Source organism: Phodopus roborovskii, unplaced genomic scaffold, assembly GCF_943737965.1.
Source record: "Phodopus roborovskii unplaced genomic scaffold, PHOROB, whole genome shotgun sequence".
Lineage (NCBI taxonomy): Eukaryota > Metazoa > Chordata > Mammalia > Rodentia > Cricetidae > Phodopus > Phodopus roborovskii.
In genome coordinates, this window is record NW_026126541.1 from 15936948 (window position 1) to 15957241 (window position 20294).

Sequence of the window (20294 nt, forward strand, 5' to 3'; positions counted from 1 at the left end):
TGGGTGAAGATAATCTGTAATACTCAGGAACATAGCTATACAAACAGTTGAAATTTCCCTAAGTAATTACCAAGGACAATGATTTTAGCTATATATATATATATATATATATATATATATATATATATATATCAGAGGTAGAATTAAAATGTCTTCATGTATAGTGCAACATAAAAAATATCCTAAATTGTATCAATATACAAAATGTCTTGGACATATGTAAAAGTATACATACTGTGTAGCTTCAGAAAAAGTAGAAAAGGCTAAACAAGAGGAAGCAAATCCCACCTGTCCCATCCCGAACCCCTTCTGGATGGCTGCATTCTACTGGTTATTACAGAGCATTAGCATGCTCAGAAGCTACCTGTGCCTTGAAGACAAGATGCTCCCAAGGCAAGAATGAGCTGGACTGCTCAACCTGAGCTACAAGGGTAGATCTGCCCTTCAGGCGAGGTTGGTTAGATCCATTTGGCCATGAGATACAGAGAAACCTGGCACTTTTCCAAACCAAGGTGTCTGTCAGCTGGCGATATTTTTGGTTTGCCGCCAACTGACTACTGGTTTCCTGTTGCCGGAACTGAGCCTCAAATTAAACCTAAGAAAGGCAGAGCAGGTTACTGGGGTATGACTCAAACCGTGTGACTTCTAAATTCTTTTTCTCTCCTGAAGGTGAAGAACACGGGTCGGGTGATGAACCAGACAGATCCTGGGAGAATGGTGTTCAAGTCAAAACACTATGAGACATGTTGCAGTCAGATCCATTTCATTTTATTATGAATAAACACAACCTCAGATGAGTAGAAATACTTTCAGAGTTGGTATTAATGAAAATTATTAGATTACAAATAACTACTGTTGCACATAATAAAGGAAAAATCCCACCCAAGGAAGGAAATGGAGTCCTGCATGTTTTCATAGCAATGAGTATACATTATCTAACGCATCTGTTCAGTCTCTGAAAAGTGTGACGTAGATTAACAATGTCATCTGGGACATAGGCACGTGTCAAGTCCATGGTGGACATTTACTATAAAAATGTGCAGGACTTAAATATTCCTCTGCAGAGGGTCCCCAAATGTTTTATAAAGAGCATTTGGTCATGCTCAAACCTACCCACTGAGGTAGGCCAGGATTATTATCCCAGTTTCACAGAAGTAATACCGAGTCACATTACTGGTAAGTGACATGTCCAGTGCTATGGTTTGAGTTTGTCCCACGGTTCATGGGTTGGAAACTTAATCCCCAATGCAACAGTGTTGACAGCTGGGACCATTAAGAGCTGATTAGGTCAGGAGGGCGCTTCCCTCGTTAACATCCTTATCCAAGGAGTGAATTCATTATTGTCAAGAGTGGGACCATTACAGAACACTGAGTGGCAGGAGGCCATGGCCTGCACCACCAGCATAACATGGCCACTGCTTTCTTAACTTTCTATTAACCTATTTCAACTAAAGAAGACGCTCAGGATACTAGCAAACCATGAAGAAAAGCTTTCTCTTTAAATGCTACAACCAGCGTTTAATCTTAAAACAAAGAGCAAAACCTACGAACCGCACACGTTCAAATTACTTCCACCATCCATCAGCTATGGGCACTCATCAAGACAGCCCTAAGGAAAGTCCCCAAAATGAAGCCCCCATTGGGAATACTGCAAATTGATGTACAGCGAATCCTCCAGCCAGGTCAGCTAACACCCGCCACATTTATAGGCCTCTCTGGTTTTAAGGGACCCCACAGAGGAAGCGAGTGCAGGCTCACAAGCAACGGATTAGAGAAGAGGTAAGGCACCCAAGTCAGATTTGAGCGTGTCCACAAGGCAAGGACTGTTAGAAAGTCACTCAGCCAGATCTTAGTTTCTTATTAATGTATCACATGATTTGAGCTTTAAAATCTTGAAAGAAGTATTGTATTCCTTAGTGAGCTGGTACACCACCCTTATTATCAGATACATATATGATGGGTCCTCAGCCACAGCATGGTTCAGATCCACGGGGCAGGCTTAGAAGAGAAAGTTGCTTTGTTTTTCACATAGTAAGTGGGCACCTGATAACCAGTGGAACTAAAATGACCCAAAAGGCATTTCCAAGGAATAGGGTCACATATTTTAATGAACAGCTAAAGGATAAGGCTGCTATTATGTGGGCACATAGAGCTTCTGAAGCCTCTATTCAACTAACACAGGAAGACTGTTCCATCCAACCACTGGGGCTCAGGGTATATATAGCATTTGGTACAGCCAAACTTACAACAGCAGGGCTAGATAGGCCAATTAGTTTGCTGAATAAAATCTCTTATGCAAAGCCCATGGCATCTCAGATCTCCTGTCTTAGCCAAAGCTTGGCAACAGACTGTGGCTGCAGTCTATGGGATCCCAACTGAGCCACTTAAGACCTTGGTTCTTGTGTTTCCCATTTAGCTAACACGTCCTCCTCCTTCTACAAGCACCACAGCCTCACCCAGGAGGACTGATGAGCCTAGAGCTTTGCTGAACATTCGGGAGTAATGAGCATGTTGAGGCTGAAAAATAGGAACCGTGTCTTTCTTGTCCTGTCCCCGGGCACACTGGCACAACAGGAACATTTGTTTTGGAACGACTCACGAGACAAAGAGCCTCTCTGAGTCAGGGATATTTCTAGAAAGCTTGCCAAACTTTTTCTTTACAGTTTCCAGAATATCAGAAGCCTGAGGGGCAGAGGTGGAGGATCTGAAATCCACTGGAAATGGACAGCCAGCTCTACTTACTACTGATAAAGCACTGTATCTCTGCCCAGGAAGCTGCTGGGGCTACAAATTTAGTGCCTGTAAACACAGGACATTTCTGCTTAGAGCAAAACAAAATGTCAGAAAACAAAACCACAAAATTGGGTAGGAAAAAGAAGCAGACGTGGTAGAGTTAAGAGATTTTTAGGCCATGTGTCCCAGGCAGAGTCCTCCATGTAGGCTGGACGGTCAAAGAGCCAGTGAGGCATGAGTCAGTTCTGTAGGGAAAGCCTTGTGCTAAAGAATGAAGAGCTAATATCTAACCTGTCTCACTAGAGCATCCTGAAACTCTGAAAGCCCCTGGCAGTGTGTTCCTTCCTCGCAGTTTCTCCTTTGAAAAGTTATTAAGAGCTGCCTGCAGTGTCTTCCAACTTTTTCCTCCTGCTGCCCAACAGTGGGAGGAACAGACAACGTGTTTAGTGTCTCTTTTCTGAGGGACGCACTCTAATTAGTATTTGTAGGTTTCAGGACACACTTAATGTCTCTTCGGTCTTAACTGGGGCTTAAGTTCAATTCTTCAAATGCTTCCATTGCCTGATGCATGAACGCACCACAGCCACCCTCAATTTATGGGGGCAACCAGAGGGAAGAGCGGGAATTAAGATTTGGGTGTGTAACCCACAGAATGATCAAAAAGTATGAGTGACTATCCTCGTCCATTCCCAACATGCCTCACCTGAAGATGTCTTGCTCTGCATATCCTTGTAATCTATTTACTTGAGACCAAGCCTCACTGTCTGGCCCTGGCTGACCTGGAACACAGAGATCTGCTGTGATTTAAGTCGTGTGCCACCCACCACACCTGACCCTCTGTCCTCCTTATTACAGGAAAAGAAAACCCTTTTCAGTAGAGACCACTTTCCCTACAGCGTTTTGTCTTTCTGGTTTTTTTTTTTTTTTTTTTTTAACTTTTAAAAAAATCTTCAGCCTAAACTACACTGAGATGCTGATATGTGTTTTTGTACTCTAGTGCCACAAAGTTCTGTGGCTGTCACCTACTCAGAATTAGGAGAGGAGGCATGCTGTGTGGAAAGGGCTCCATTGCCTCTGGGAGACAAGAGCTGAGCCTGAGCACAAAAGATCCTCGTCTCCCACATCTTTGATGAATCACAGCCTGCATGTTGGATTTGGCCCCGTAAGATTTACTTTCCATTCCATCTGGCAAAACCTGGGCTAAAAATAACAGGAGAAATCTCTGAAGATTTTCTTGCATCTCTAACTCAGAACAGCTAAGAGTTGGGGGCAGGGCACAAACCTTTTACTTTTAGACCCTTGGAAGGTTGGTATGCTTTGGAAGGGAAACACTGACTGTGGCAGGGAAGCTGCCGGGCTTGGGAGGCAACGAGAAATGAGATCAAGAGGGACAAAGCAAAGAAAAAGACGCTGGGGAAAGGAAAGAGCAGGTAAGATCAGCTTAGCATCAAAAGGGAAGAGCTGTTGACTTCCAATACATGTCCATTTAACAATACTGTACCAGAATGGGTTAACGTCATCATTTTAGCATCTGGGAAGCAATACTCAGTAGTTAATTAACAGAACATTAAGCCTCTGCCAAGCTGGCTATTAAAGCAGAAACTGGAAGACCCCAGACTCAGCCACTCTTGCAGCTCCCATCTCCAGTCCTTTTAATCCTGGCCATGACAGCAGCCTTAGATACTCTCTTCCGGTCGTAAGCCAGGCCCAGGGCAGCCATGCAGTCGATGAAGAACGTGGTGAAGTTGATGTGCCAGCGGTACTCACTGGCGGAGTAGTCATAGGGGAAGGCGTGGTGGTAGTTGTGGAAGCCCTCGCCTGGAACAGAAGCAAGGAGAGCCGTTAGGGGCGCGGTGACTGCTGCCTCCTCCTCTTTGCGCACCTTGTACCCACTGGTTCCTTAAACATGGGAGAATCAGACTGTAGGTGAATGAATGGATAAATCCAGTATCTTTTCTTTACAAACAGACACCCTCAAAGGCATCATAGTTCTACCGATATTATGGGATCTACACATCTTATCCCAATTAGTCCATTTCTATGAGGATATTAGCACTGTAGAGTGTGGGTAATTTATTTCAAGCTTGAATTAAGGAACACAAGCAATGATTAGAGGACAATTTGCACTTCTTCCACTATGAGTCCCTGAGATCAAACTCAGGTTGGTCAGGCTTGATGGGCAAGTGCCTATACCTGCTGAACTACCATGCCAACCCAGAAAAGATACTATGAATACTATCCAACACAGCCTAAGTTAATGAGTGTTACACATGGATGAGCCACCAATGCCTCTTACCGCCAAAGGAAAGAAGCCGTGGCTCGGCGTAGGGAAACCTAGCTCAAGGCCTCTGTCAAATTCTGTTAGAAAGGACAGGAAGATGTGGGCACAGGTATCAGGGGCATGCTGGGACCAGATTTCTAGGCTGGATCAACTACAATTCAAATGATCTGGTAGGATTCCCCATGTAATGCTGTGGGGAGGGGAGCTCTAGCACAAAACAGGAGACAATGGAAAAATAAAGGCCAAGTGGGGAGAGGACGGAAGGGAGGGCGAAGGCACGTGTGCTAATGGCCACCACGCAGGCATCACTAATGGACGAGCCACGTCCAGTACACTATAGAGATACAAGTGTTATCCATGTAACATACTCGAAACGTATTGCGCTAAATAGACTTTATAAAGCTGCCTTTTATGCAGCATAGCTAAATAGAAACATGAGACTTACATTCATGGAGATGACTCTACTTTCCTATGTATGATTCCCCCCTTCCTAAACGAGATTGCAGACACGCCCCCAGAAGGAACTAGGAAACGGGAAAAACTCAAAGAAACCTGTTATAGGCAGATTTTCTCCTTTTCCACAGAAGTCAAGGCCTCTCAAAAGGCTTCCCTGAGAAGATTATCCCCAGTGTTATAGTGGGAAATACACAAAACTCCGATCATTCTGACTCTTCTGGCTCCTGGCCCAGTATCTTTAGCAGCAAGTCACCAGATATGGTCATGATGGGGACCTACTCACCTACAGCTCCCATTGAAACCAGGATATTCTCCCGAGAGCTAATGTTCTTGTCGTAGGGGCGATATCCATAGAGGTGGGCAGCGCTGTTCACCAGCCAGGTGGCATTGAGCACTACGGCATATCGCAAGAAGGTGCTAACGCACAAGCTGTGCAGGAAAGTTTCACCCCAGCAATACCAGGGCACCAGCGTGGGCAGGATGAAACACATCAACAGAAGGCCGGGCTTGTAGTATCTACATGGAGAGATTGCACACTGAGTATAAAGAGAACTCTCACACTCCCATGGACTGTCCAGTCCCGGCAGGCAGGGCTTTTTCCCCTGTACCATGAGTAAGGCTAGCAGGAACCAGTCCTACCCCCATAAAAAACAAACAAACAAACAAACAAAAAACAAACAAAAAACAAAAAAAAACAAAAAACAAAACAACTGTGGCGCAAAATTTGAAAGCAAATGCTGTTTGTTATCTCACTGGTTTAGATGGGGCAACATGGATACAATGACTCCAGTATCACAATTGCTTCCAGGACTGCTCTTTACCCGCCCCTGTGTTTTGCTATCATGACCACTGGACACTGAGGTGCAGTAGGTGTAGCCTCTCCTTCCTGCTACCAGCATTCTTAGCTCCGCTGGCCCACCCCCAAACACTGAATGTCCCAGACCAACTGCGGGCCTCTGACCCTATAGCAACACTAGCCCTCTCCATCCTAGACCAGATACTCCAAGGAACCTGACTCCAGTGTCTTCCACTTTTGCATCCCGGTAAGTCCCCGCATCAAACTCCTTTCCATCAACTTTGACCTCTGCTTCCTTAGCTTAGGTCTCTCCCACCATCTATCTAACTTTGTGCCCTCCCCACGAGTGGGCAGCAGCTCCTAGAAGACCCTTTAGTAATTCTGTTGCTAACTGAACTACTCTTAAGTCTGCATGTAGGACAGCTTCTACAGGAAGGGTATCACAGTATGTCTTGACCGCTCTTTTCCCTCCCTCCTCAATTTCAAGCGGAGGCCTTCATTCCTGTAACATTCTTGAGGCTTTAGCTCAGTGCATTCTGCCTGTAGAGCACAGTATACCTCTGGAACAACTGTGATGTCTCCATGCAACTGTGGGTTCAACACCACTTCTCCTAGGCCCTTCCCTGAGCTTCAGTAAGCAATCGTCCTGCTCTTTATATCTGTCAGGTATAAACATATCCTGGCTTGCTAGCATGATTTAATATCAGGCTACTGTGTCCTCTGTCCCTCCTGTCCCCAACCAGGCTACCTACTCCTTCCAGATAAGGTCTTCATTACACTCAGTTCTCTGTCTTCTTTTCTAGGTCAATAAACAGGGTTTTTATTTTGTTTTGCATTTAATTGGTTCCAATCAGATAACACATACAAAGAAAAATTAGTTTATCTCTGTGGCCCATACGAAATTAAAAATAGGTTTAAAAAAGTCACAGCTTTAATTTTACAATTCTTAAGAGTGTAAAACCCCACATTCCCAGGACCACCCCTCTTCACTCACCTCCTCTGGAACATGACCAGTTTCTCGGCTTTTAGGTCAGACATGTCCAGTTTTCCGCCCTTCTCTTTGACAGCCGGGTGTTTGCGCACAAGCAGCCAGCCCACGTGAGAGAAGAAAAAGCCACGCCGAGAATTGTGAGGGTCAGCGTGTGTTTCTGAGAACTTGTGGTGGGCGCGGTGGTCTCGGGCCCATTCATACACGTCATTCTGGAGGGACAGGAAAGAGGACCCCAGGATTGAGAAGAGAAGCCCTCTGGGGGAATGCAAGGGTCTAGGTGTCTGCCAGGGCCTGGAACTCTCAGTCCAACTCACAGAGTCCCAGGACTCTGGCTCAAGACTGCACAGGGTAAGGTGAGGGGCTCTCCTCTGTTTCACACTTGTCTAGAAGTACATATAGAAAAGCAACCTAAAGATCCAGAGCATAAGAATAGGATGGCCACTTCCTGAGGCTGTATGGAAGGAGAAAGCAGGAAGTCTCAGATTTTTTAAAAAAGCTAATTTTATGTGTGTGTGTGCACGCGTGCACACACGTGCATATATGTGCCCATGTGCCATGGCTTGTGTGTGGTCTGAGGACAAGTTTCGGTTCTCTCCTTCCACACAGCAGGTTCTGGGGATTCAAGCCCAGGTTGTCAGGCTTGCACAGGAAGTACCTTTGCCACTGAGCCATCTTGACTATCCCAGAGCAACTTTTCAAACAATGACTATGGAATAGGGTGCATGTGGTGACAGATGCATGTGGAGTGTCTATCTTCTGGCTCAGAGTATGAGGCAAGTGGCCTTGGGCCCTGGGGTGCTACTCTATAGAAACTGACCGTCCAAGGCCAGCATTAATGAATGAGCATTGCATGTTTCCAAAGGATCTGTGGACTTGTCTGGGTCCCTTCAAAATATACCAGTATCTCTTCCTTCCCTTTGTCCCCCAAGATCTTTCAAAGGTAAAGTTGCTAGGCCACCTCAAATCTTAACAAGAGGGGACTAACTGGGTTTCCTAGTTTCCTTTTGCAGCAAAAATTAAAGCCACCACCCTTGGCCATCCTGTGTCCTTAAAGCCACAAGAGTCCCCTCCCAATTCGCTATCCTTGCTCTGCTAAAGCTTGTTGTTTGAACAATCGTCAAGATGTTTTACTTCCCTCCACAGTGGCGCACGGCACCGCAGTGTTGACAGAGCCAATCACTGGGCATCTACTCATCTCTGAAAGAGCAGCAGCAACAGTATCTGCTACCTCCAATGGCTGTGAGGACAATCTGGTTAAATGATTAATGTTTGTTGTAAAACAACAGAGCTCCAGGGTCTAGGACACACCTTCTCTCCCACCGTGGTGTAGTCCTAGACAGTTACCTTAATGTGTGAGCGGTTGGTTCTCTTGTGGTCTAGGAAATCGGGATCACTACTGGCTCTTGTGCCCATCCTTTATACTGAAGACCCACAACAGTCAAGCTGTGTGACACCACAGGGACCTTGAGGCGAAAACTGACCTAGTACTTGGGGACCCTTTCTTATTTCCCTTCCCAGGGGCTCTCTGGTATATGAACTTCAGCACTACGTCTGCACTCTTGGTGACCAAAAGGGCAACGGCTGTCCTAAGATCCCAGACTGCCAGCCATGGGGTAGACACAGCTAACAGCACCGGCTGCTCACCTGGAAAGCCATGGTGTTGGCCAAGATGAGAAAGAGCCGCAGCGGCAGCCGAGCCTTGTAAGTTCGGTGACTCCACAGGCGATGAGCCCCGGCCGTGATGCCCAAGGCACTGATGACGTAGTACAAATATGCTGTGGGACAAGACAGTGGGGTTTGTAACCAAGAGGCCAGTTCCATAATGGAAATCTGCCAAAGACAGTTTCCTAGCACCAGTTAGCCTCTCCTTCAGCCTGTGGGTAATGGTCTGGTTTTCCCCAAGCCCTGGGATGCCTTAGTCTGCAAAACCTCAGAGATTTTACCACTTTGTGCTACTGGTCATCACGAGTCTCTATGGGCACCATCCCAGGACCTATCTCTCCTTTGACCTCTAGCTGTCCTCTAAGATGTTCTGGTCAGGTAACTGCATTTCTCAGCCTAGAACTCACAGCCAGGGGCACTTTTGAAGCAACAGCCAGAGCAGTTTGGGCAATGGCTAGTTGGAGAAAACACGGGGTGATACTGAATAGCGAACTATACACATGAGGCTTTTACCAGTGGACACAAAACCATTTGGACACTATAGCAGTATAAGGGATAGTCAGACTTGCAGAGTGGCTCAAACACTAGCGAGGACAAGAGTCTCACATTCCCCCACATACCTTGACCAAGGTGGGTGCTATTAATGCCACACATTCCTGTTGAGGATATAGATTCTGTTTGAAGGATTTTCTGTCCCCCATCCCTTCTTTCAGTTCTACTATCCGGTCCCTGAGATCTCTGTGCCCAGTTCTCCTGTCTCTCCCTGGCCACTAACTGGGAAAGAGGAGAGCAGTTCACCCATTTGTCTCCTCCATTAGTAGAACTAAGAAGCAGGGGCTGGGACCTTGGTAGAAAAGGCTAACACTGATTCCCTTCCAAGGGACATCAAGAAACAAAGGCCCTTCAGAGGCTACAGAACTTGGTTGCTACTGGAGATACCACACATTGTACAAACTGCTCTGTGCTTTTCTGCAGACAGATAAGTTTCCTAAGAACTCTCTTCTCCTTCCCCCTTCCTGTCCCTCCTACATGATCCCAGGGGAGCAATAGATAGCATACTAAGAGAAGTTCTGGCCATCGGATGAAAGACCTTACCTATGTCTGGAAAGATACTAAGGTAACCAGAGCCCTGGGGGGGGGCATTTTGGGCAAAGCAGAAGCCTTATCCCAGCACCAAGGGGACACCTGCACTTCAATGTGCGTGTGGGGGAGGGGTATGACAGTGGAGGGTGACCACAGGGCACAGGGAGCCCACACAAGAACCCAGGCAGTCTTAACCCTCTTCTGCTCACCTCTCAGTCTCGCACTCAGGAGAGTAAGATCCCTTCCCTGCCTCCCAGAGAAGTGTCCCCAATAGCGGGTATATAACATCTCAGCTTTACAATCAGAAACTGTGTCCATTAGGCTCTCACAGTGTTGGCAAAGATGTCTATTTAGCTCTGGGGTTATGGTCCATGAAGGTACAGCCAAGACAGGAACAAGGCTGGCAGGACACACAGCTAACCTAAAGAACTTTCCCATCCCTACTCTTGACAAAGATGTGCTGTTTAGATTATGAGTGGCATATTTGACACCTGGGAAGCTCTCAAGGACCATATCTCAACACCTGTAAGACCTAGGAGGACCGAGGTAGAGGCAGTTAATACTGAAGACAAAACCACCTGCAAAGCACATGTGCGTATCCAGGGGGCAGCACCGCCACCAGCCGGTACCCATGGCCCCCCGTGGAGCTGAGTTAGAATCCCGTTCATCTGAAGGTTGGGGCTGCTCAAGGCTCTGTTGCCTGCCAAGGAGGCACTATTAGGTGTGGAGACTGAAGGGGGAGGCTCCACAGCATTATGTGCACACAGGAGATAAGCAGCAGCAGGCAGAAAAGAAGGCGAAACACTGTTGCAACCTTCCTTTAGTCTAAGAATGGTTTGTTGCTGCCTTGTTCGAAACCCTGGAGCCATATACCTTTGTAATTGGCCATACAGGATCCTGCTTCACCTTCCTCCAGGTCAAACCAGCCTGCTCTGGCTGGCCAGGCAGAGAGGTCCAAAGGGTTATGTTCATAACCTCCTTCTCTTATCTCCTCCCCTGTCTCTGTCCCCTCACTGGGCTCAACAGGTTGCCACCCGTGAGGCCTGTGCTCCAAAGTCCCCTAGGCAGGGCCTGCTTCTTTGGTGGCGGGCAGGGCTGGGACAGGTGCCATCAAGTGACTCATACAGAAAAGCCTGCTCAGTGGCCTCAGCATCAATGTTAAGAGACTCTTAAAATTCAAGCCCACCTTCCTAATCCCACTAGGCTCTTTTCCCAGCCCATTTGCTCCACCCGGAACCAAAAAGAAAGGGCTGCTGCCTTGGGCCAGAGGTCACCCCATTAAAGAGCAAGGAGAAACCGCCCAAGACAAGGGGAGCTGCTCACCGAAGATCCAGGTGTAGACCCTGCAGGACGGAACCAGTGTGATCCCATACAGGGCCCCCAAGTGCAGCAGGGCCATGAGGATGATGTTTCTCCAGACATACTCCAGCTTGGGCGGGGGCCCCTCCTCATCCTGGTAGCTGGGGTCGTATAAGTCATCTTTTATTTCAGGGCGAACGTCTGCTCCCCAGTGGTGAGGATTCTTTTCTAACTTCTCTCCTCCATTCTGCTGTTCCCCAGAGGGAGGCGCTGTGATTGTGGTGGTGGTGGTTGAGCAAGAGCCAGAGATCTGCCAGGGGAGGGAGAGAATTAGGAATGCAGACGCGTGGGGGCAGCAGGGGGTACTTCCCTGTAACGTAACTGCGGGAAGGATGCAATACTGGCCAGACCCCAGTGCCAAGGTTGCATGACGAAACGGAACAAGGGGAAGTTTCCTTAAATGCACAGACCGGCAGGAATAAACCTTATGCTGATGGGGCAGGGGAGATGTCTTATTAGCAGCACCCTTAGTAATTCACAAAGGAGACCCTGCAAGTATCGACGAGGGTCAGGTTTACTTTAAAGACTAAGAAACACAAGTTAGGCGACCAACTGCCCTGAGTAAAAAAACGGGTTAGAGAAGCAATCATTCAAGGGAGAGAAACTCGAAAATGATGCTCCCAACTGCTCTGAACTCCCTCCAACCCCCAACCAGCCACCCACCTAGAAGTCCAATCTGCACCCGCCAACCTGAGAGGGAGGGGCCATATGCGGGTAGCTCACCTCTTGCAGTATGTGGGCCGGCATCTTGGCGTTGGGTGCTGGGGTCACGCTCCCAGGGATGAGAATGTGCAGCGAGCTTCAGACCTCAGGGACTGAGGGTGCTATGACTTAAGTTTCTGCAGCCCACTGTGCAGAAACCCTGAGCTCCCTGTAGCTCTGCAGAAGCCCTGGGCCAGAGCTGGCAGTGAGGTAATCGTGTCCTATATTTCCTTAGGTTCGTTTTATTGATCAATGGCCAGATACAGAATCAAAAGCGGGCTGGCCAAGGCAGCAGCGGGCGGAGATAAGGATAGGAAATGAGAGGACGCCAAAATCGCCGCTTGCAGCTACCAGTGTACAGGAGTCGGAATACTGCAGACACCAACACCGCATTGTCCCATCCCCAGCCAGGCGGAGGGGGGAGATGCTAATGAGGCTTTCGTAAACTCTGGCTGGTCATTGGCAGATGGGAATTTGGTACCACCTCGTCCTGCTGCTCTCATTGGCTCTGCACAATCTGCTGTTCCCTCTGCCTCCAACTCCTCCCCCCCTCCTCCCTTCTTTTTCTGCCTCTTGGCTTCTCACCCATCCCCCGCTGGTCCACCACCCAGCCCCCACCCTGCCACGGGGGCGCTTCGGCGCTCTTTCTGGGAGAGAAGACCCAATCCAGCAGTGGGGGTTGGCTTCCAGACCAGGAAGACCCGGCGTGGTACTCAGAGGTTGCACAGCTGGGGGAGCCACTATAGCCACGACCACTCATAACTCCATCCGGTCTCGGAAGGCGCGTGGGAGGGGAAATGGCTACCACCAACAGAGAGCAAAGCTGAGAAGGGACCTGCAGACCCGCCTCCCTCCTCAACAGGCGCCTCTGTAGACCCTGCTGGAACAATGGCTCTGCCTCTCCCACCAGCTCCAGGATGCTTACCAGATAATACCCGGAGCGCTAGTGCCATAATCAAGTTCTCGTAGATCTGCGACCTGCCCATTCACATTAGGCTCAGTTACTAAGGTCACTATGCCCAGACCGAGGGCACAGCCACCGTCGGTTGTCAGTATCCAATCCCACTCCCATCCCCATGCCTTCCGAATGCACGTAGCACCTTTGGGAGACTCTTCCTCTGTCAGGTTGGAATTCTGCAGTTTTATGGAAAAGACCAGAAAACAGCAGGCCGGGGGACTCGTAAGTGGAGTAGGAACAGAGAACGGGTGTTAAATGGCTACTGTAAGCTACACTGTAGCCTCGCATGGGTACTCCATCCTTCCACTTTAAACAGGAGGAACGTGACAGACGCAGATGAAATCACTTGGTGAGTGATCTCCTCAGCCAGTAAGTGGTGGAGCTGGCTTGAGCACAGCGACATGAAATCGATGCCCAAGCTCTCAGCCCCTACTCGGGACCCTATGGCCCTTGGACCCTTAGGTGCTCCGATCTCAGAGACCTGCCCTTCATGACCCCATCTTCTCTGGGTCTGTGTTAACTATCGAGAGAACATGTAGCCTGGCAGGCTGTGCAGTCGACCCATTATTGCATTGCCCACCTCCTCTAGGAAAGGGGCATGGTAGAGATTGGGGCAACACCTGGCTACTCAAGAAGAGAGATGGCGGGCGGCATTTCCTGGGAGCAAGATAGAGATCTTGCCTCCTGGTTGTCAGGAGTTTGCCAGCTCTCTAGCTAGTGACCGGACACCTCCATTCCAGGCCTGGCCTCGCTGGCCAGTGCTAGCTAGGAATGCTTGAATGGGAGCAGGTGTTCTCAGCAAATGGTAGTTGAGTTGCGGTGGTCCAAAAGTGTTGTGTGAAGTTATCTGTAGGTGCCACTACCCCTTGGGTTGTCTGTGTGATGTCTGATTGGCTTAGTTCTTTTACCAGCTGTGTCCTTAGACTGTGAGGCATGTACAACAGAATCGGTTTGGGAGCTTCGGCATCTACATCAAAGCGCCAGCCATTTGATGTCTGCCAAGCATGGGTCTCTAATTCATAGGTAGCCATCTTTTCTCTGTCTTCAGTGGGGGAGGGGAGAGGTAAGCTTTGCTTAATCTTAATTGTGTGGACGTATGTGTGCATGCGAGTATGTACACATGAATGCAGATACTTGCAAAGCCAGAGGTGGCAGATCCCCTGCTGCTGGAGTTCAGCAGTTTAATGTGGGTACTAAGAATCAAACTCTGGTCCTCTGAAAGAATAGCAAGCACTCTTAACCACTGAACTGTATCTGCAGCCCATGGGGTTTCTTTTATAAGGACACTAATATCATCCCTCTTCCAAGCCACCATCCCAAATACTGATGAGGTTTCACCATAAGAGTTCAGATTTCAAAGTATTGCTTGCCCTCTTTCTGGTAGAAGATTCAGAGTTCCTTTGGGATGCCTTAATTGCTGTGGAAGACTGCTCTATGGGACAAACTTACCCTTGCACTCCTCAGCCGGCAGCCCGCCGTGCTGCTGGCACCAATACCTAGCGCTGGTTGGCGATGTTCCTTAAGCCAGTTGCTATTGCATTCATTGTCTATCAGAGAAAGCTAGAGGAGGATTGCCAAGACAACAGTGTAGAACAGGAGTCCTACATTTCTCTCCAAGACAGGTTGCTGCCCTGGGGAGAAAGCTCTAGGAGCCTAGAAAAGGGCTGAGTTCGAGAGAATGAGTTCCAGGAAGAAAGAAGACAGGAACAATGTAACTGTTGATAAGGGAGAGGATGCTGCCTGGTTCATTTCATGCCTGCCAACTTCAGGAGTCCCCGACTGAGCACAAAATAAAGCTGTGTGGTAGGAATGGTATAGGGACAGCGTCAGGCTTTGGCATCAAAAAGTATTACGTGACCATCAAATTAAAAGTTATTGGTAATATGTCATGAACATTTGTCTACAGTCGAGCTTGCAGTGATGCAGGTAAGAGCTGTTTAGGCACAACAATGCACATGTTTGGAAGATGGAGGTGAGAGCCGTAACATCCCTGTATGGAAAGGGGCACAAACTGTTATGGCAGTTTTTAATTTTGATCCTTCAACTCAAGAGAGTAAGAATTAAATACCTCCCACTTAGGCATCTTAAATAAGTAAGTTAATTTTAACTACAGGCATTCCTATTGGCCTTGGGATGAAGCATGTATTTCTTTCCATAACTTTGGAGGCCTTCTGGACCGTGAACCTCCCCTGCTTATGTATTTCCCTTAAATGTCCTCATTTCTCTTCAGTCCCTTGGTATTTTACTGTTAAAACCTGCAAATATTCCTTCCTTTTTGCCGGGAGCATTCGGTCCCCTCCAACCTTTACCCACTGTTGACCTTACTGTTTTATGGTTTTGTTTTTAAATCACCCAATGGTTTACCAGGCTGGCTCTCCCTGCCTTGCGGTCTTTAAGCCTTTTGTAGTTTCTACTCTTCGGTCTTTAAGCCTTTTGTAGTTTCTACTCTTCTGATATTTGTATTGGGACTTTCCGAGGAGGTCGGGCTTGAGTACCTGACCCAAGCTGGACTTTGAGTGGGCGTTTGTTCATTGAACTTGTTACGTACATCGTAAATAGGAGATATTTGAAATATTTCCTCATTACTATCTCTTCCAGGACTGTTCTCTTTTAAACAATAGGCAAGCATTAAAGCAAAGGTTGTTTCAAAAAGATGAGCCTTCGAGGTGTGTATTGTTTCTCTACCTCTCAACCAGGATGGCAAGTCTTGGGACCCTCCAGGTTTGGAGGAGTGGGGAGTGGAGATGTGGCTGAATGGAGAGTCTTTTGTCTAGCATCACTTTGGGACCTTGCAGTCAGCCTCACATTGTGGCCTGTTTTTTGTTTGTGTTTGTTTTGTTTTTGTTTCTGTTTTTTTTTTACTTCTCATTTCTAAGCCAATGGCAGGAGCTAGCCAGGCAAGGAGGAGAGAGCAACACACTTGACTCTGAGCTGGCTTCATCCTAGCTAGGCCAAGCCCTTGCTAGAAAAACACCTTTCATCAGCGTGAACTCATTATTCTCAGTGAGAGAAAAGAATAAAAATTACTGTAAGCAGTTACCCACTATCATGTCCAGATACGAAGTAAGTATTTTCTAATGTGGAATGAGGTCAGGCTATTCCCATAAGTGCCATAAGGAATGTAAATTAATAATGATCTTTTAATGCCCTCTTCCACCCATTTTCCTCCCCTCCCCTTCTCCCCCCATCCCTCCTTCTTTCCCTTACCTTTCCCTGCCCTTCCTTTCCTTCATGAACAATTTAATCCGAAGGCATCAGCTAAGTAAGGTATTTGTCCTCTGGGTGGTTAGATTTCTGGAGCACAGAAGTGTCTAGAATTAGGTGCTGCAGCATAAGCCACCAAAAAATCCTTGTTCAGGATGCTGTTTTGGTACTGAAGCCTGAGTGGAGAAACAAGGAACACTTCACTCCATCCCATCCCCACCCCTGGAGGAGCATCCTGATTCGGGGTGTTGGGTCCCCCAGTGAGGAAGGTGACTGCTTGGTGAAGGGGATCTTTCACAGTTTCTGGAAGGGACTAGATAGGGGCTGAAAGTCAGCTCTGCCTGTTCATTCCTTTCTGCTGAAGAACTCTGAACCATTTGAGAAATCTCAAGACTAAACTTTCAAGTTTAGGAAGGGATGAGTGTTAAGGTAGAATGGGCAGTCTATTCTTATTTTAGTGAAAAGTTTGCTATCTTGCTCTATAGACCCACATTGTTGGGTTTCTTCTCTTGCTAGGCCCCTGGTATCTTGTTCTCTGCTTCATTATTCTTAGAAGAGAAATTAAGAATTTATAACTTTTTTTTATTTTTTATTTTTTGAGAAGAGTTTCTCTATATAGTTTTCGAGCCTGTCCTGGCACTCACTCTGTAGATCACAAAGATCCACCTGCCTCTGCCTCCTGGGTGCTGGGAATAAAGGCATGCGCCACCAATGCCGGGCTAAGAATGTATAACTTAATAAGCTGTCTATAGATTGGGGATGTGGCTCAGTGTTAGAATGCTTGCGTAGCATGCAAGGCTCCTCTTCTGTCAGCAGCACCAAAAGAAAAAAGTTTAGTGCCGTTGTTCACCCATGTGATTACCATACTTGGGGGGGGGGGCTCAGGCAGGAGGACCTGGAACTCAGAACAAGCTTAGGCAACATTGTGAAACCATGTCTAAAATAAACAAACAGTCCTACCATTAATCACCTCATTCTAAATTGCTGTTAAGTGTTTAATAAAACAGCCGGCACAGGGATAATTCAGGTATGGAAAAAAACATGTGCCAGGCAGTCATTTTAGAGCCAGAGGTCACAAATAGAGATTGCCAGACCTGGGTAGTGGGATGTACCGTCCACATATTGGGACAGATGTGCCCCTGTCATGGCCCAGTCTAGACTGTCCCTCACTGTGTTTGTGGGATATGACCTCCCATGTGAGTCACTTTGCTCTACAGGACATAATAGTCAACTTATCCCAAGTTCACACTTTAAGTTGGCCAAATTTGTATCTTTCTGGAAAGTGGATTTAAAGACACTCTTTTGTCTCCTCCTCTTCCCTTTTCTTTTCTTAGTCTCTTTTCACTTTATAGGGCCCTGTTCTCAGAGTTAATGAGAATTTCTTTTGGTTCTGGCGAGGAGTTTGTTATGGGGAGAAAGGAGACTGAGGTATGTATGCACTTAGCTTTTTGCTTGTCAAATGCAGTTCTAAGAAGGCTTTGCCATGTGCGCTTCAGAAAAACAAATACAACCAAACGGAAATGAAGGCAGGAAGAAGGGATTTTTATTTTACATTTTGGAGCACAAGCAGAGAAAGACAGAGGTAGAAGGTGAGGGCAGAGAGAGAGAGACATGGAGAGGGAAAAAGAGAGGCCAGGAAATAAAAAGAATGCCAGTACACACGCAGGCAGTGGGCGGGCCACCAGGGTCCTAAAAGATCAAACATGGCTGGTGAGAAGGCTCAGCAGGCGCAGCTGCCATGCCTGAAGGTCTGAGTGTGACCCTGGAGTCCGCTGATGGAGAGAGAATCCCTGACATTGTCCTTCGGCTTCCACACTCAGCCTCTGGCATGGGCTCTCTTGAACATAGAACAAGTAGCTGTAAAACTCAGAGAGAAAACAAGCAAACGCACACAAAACTTGGGTGGGGAGGAACTCAATGATTATTACATTTTTAAAAGATGCTCAGAAGAAGGAACCAAATGAAAGTTATTGACAATACAGTTATTAAACTTGGAAAAAGTGAAGACAGCATATCTTTTGTTGTGGTTGGTTTTTGGGGGGATTGTTGTTGCTGTTGATTTTTTTTTTTTTTTTTTTTTTTTTGAGACAGTGTTTGTCTGTGTAACAGTCCTGGCTGTTCTGAAACTCACTCTGTAGAACAGGCTGGTCTTGAACTCACAGAGATCCACCTGCCTCTGCCTCCCAATGCTGGGATTAAAGGCATGCACCACCACCTGTGGGAGATAACATATCTTAAAAATAGTTTCTCCTATGATTAGTAGGGAATGTACTTCTCCAAAACAACAGAGTAGCTGGGCTTTGACTGCTGCCAAATGCGGTGGCAGAGGCCAGTGAGGAGGTGGAAGGGTCAAGTGGCATTAATGAATAATGTGTAAAAGAGCAGGACAAGAAAAGCAGTGACCAGGTCCAGAACAAAGAAAAGTTGTGAAACCGTGGAAACACTGCTCGAATGGTATTTACACAGTCACCATAGTACATATACTAGTTACTGATTTAACGGAAATTACGACATACTGTATTGCGGGATGGTGAAAATGAATTATGCGAGTTCCTACGAAGGCTTGAGTGTGTGTGGTGATCATCATAGTGGTGGTGGTTTAAAAAATATTTCCATCTTCCAAGGCGAGAGGACAGCAAATGAAATCAATTCATTGTGGTATAAGCATGCATTTAGAAATACAGAAAGGAATGCCAGGAGTCAGCTAAAAATAATTCCAAGATGTTCCTCTGGGGCACGAAATCGGGAGGAAAGTGGGTACTACTATGTCCAAAACAAGTCCAATGAAATTATTCTGTCTTGTAAGTTATGTACAGGTTCAACCTGGCCATAGTACGGGAGCAAATACACACAGGTGGAGATGTAGGACGGTGGGTGGAGTGCTTGCCTAGCATGCACAAAGACCAGGGTTTGATCCTCAGAGATGCATAAAACCCAGTGCAGCAGGCCTGTAATCCCAGCACTCAGGAGGGGGAAGAGGTTCTGGGTCAGCCTCTCCTTCAGCCTCTCTTCCTCTCCATGCCATCCTCAATTCTGCCCCCAAATGACTCCGTTGGCCTTTGCCATTCCCACTAGCACCATTAAGATTCGAGGGTCCCACGCCCTAACAGGAAGGTCACAAAGCCTGGATCCGGCCTCCCAGGGCTAATCTGGTTCCCTCAGTTCTACCATGGCCACCTCAGTAACTTTCTGAAACAGATTTTCCTGTCCGGTCTGAGTACATCTCATGACTCCTTATCACCGAGTAATCTAGACTCTCCGTGCCTGGCTGGCATTCACAGCCTCCCATGCACATTCTCCTCTCCACACCCCTTCAGGCCCTGGAACGCCAGCCTCAATCCTTTCTAAACACTTTGTTCTCTGCTTTTTTGTAACATCTTCTCCTACCACCTCATACTACTGGGTTTTTCTTTTTGTTTGTTTGTTTGTTTGAACTGGCACCCTGCTGCCTACATGATAGGAGTGTGCACAAAGCAGTAAGATTGAGACCTGTTTAGCCAAGCCCTTCTCCCCCAACTGCCAATGGAGGAGGGAGCTGGGGACCAGAACCCATAATCAAGGTCATCCACGGAGCAGGACTGGCTGTGTGGGGCACAGCTCTGCGTTCCTCCTTAGTGAAGGAGGCCTGTACAGTGGGGGTGGGGACCCTCAGGAAGTTCTCCATCAGCTCCACCTGGAAGATGATGGCAAGGTGCGCGCGCGCATCCCCAGCTCCCGCAGAGCCAGGCTGGAGTGGGGGTGGGGTGGGGTGGGGGCGCAGAAGAGGCACCACAACGACCCCGCAGCCCGGCGGCAGGGGCGGCATCTCCTGATTGGAGCGGGCACGGGCTGAGCCGCAGCGCGGCTGCTGATTGGCTGCTCGGGGTCGGGTGTTGTGGGCCGAGTGAACGCGAGTAACCTTGGGGGCGGGTGCTGACCGAGAGTAACCCCGGGGTGGGGCCTCCTCTCCCAGGGTCTTTCTAGGCGTCCAGGCCCCCGGGTCCGCCCACTTCAGACAGGCAGGGCGGGAGGAGGGACACGGTTGGGACGTGAGTGCCTTGGAACTCGGGTTTCCACACCGATCTTCCTT

At 47.7% G+C, this 20294-nt stretch overlaps 1 protein-coding gene across 1 annotated transcript; it reads right to left on the bottom strand.

Annotated features, from left to right (window-relative positions):
• Positions 1 to 746: 746 nt before the first annotated feature.
• Positions 747 to 12466, bottom strand: LOC127233253 (stearoyl-CoA desaturase 2). The gene is made up of 6 exons (XM_051199653.1): positions 12085 to 12466; positions 11326 to 11611; positions 8902 to 9032; positions 7261 to 7466; positions 5754 to 5986; positions 747 to 4551 (listed from the first exon to the last, which is right to left on the bottom strand). The coding sequence occupies exons 1-6, from the start codon at positions 12106 to 12108 to the stop codon at positions 4352 to 4354; spliced, it is 1080 nt and encodes a 359-aa protein (XP_051055610.1). The 5' UTR covers positions 12109 to 12466; the 3' UTR covers positions 747 to 4351.
• Positions 12467 to 20294: the final 7828 nt, after the last annotated feature.

Excerpts from the sequence above, each read along its gene's own strand:
- LOC127233253 (XM_051199653.1), bottom strand. The coding sequence starts at position 12,108 with ATGCCGGCCCACATACTGCAAGAG. Across the intron at positions 9,033-11,325 it reads GGTCTACACCTGGATCTTCG|CATATTTGTACTACGTCATC; the intron begins GTGAGCAGCTCC and ends CTTGTCCCACAG. Across the intron at positions 5,987-7,260 it reads CTGGTCATGTTCCAGAGGAG|ATACTACAAGCCCGGCCTTC; the intron begins GTGAGTGAAGAG and ends CTCTCCATGTAG.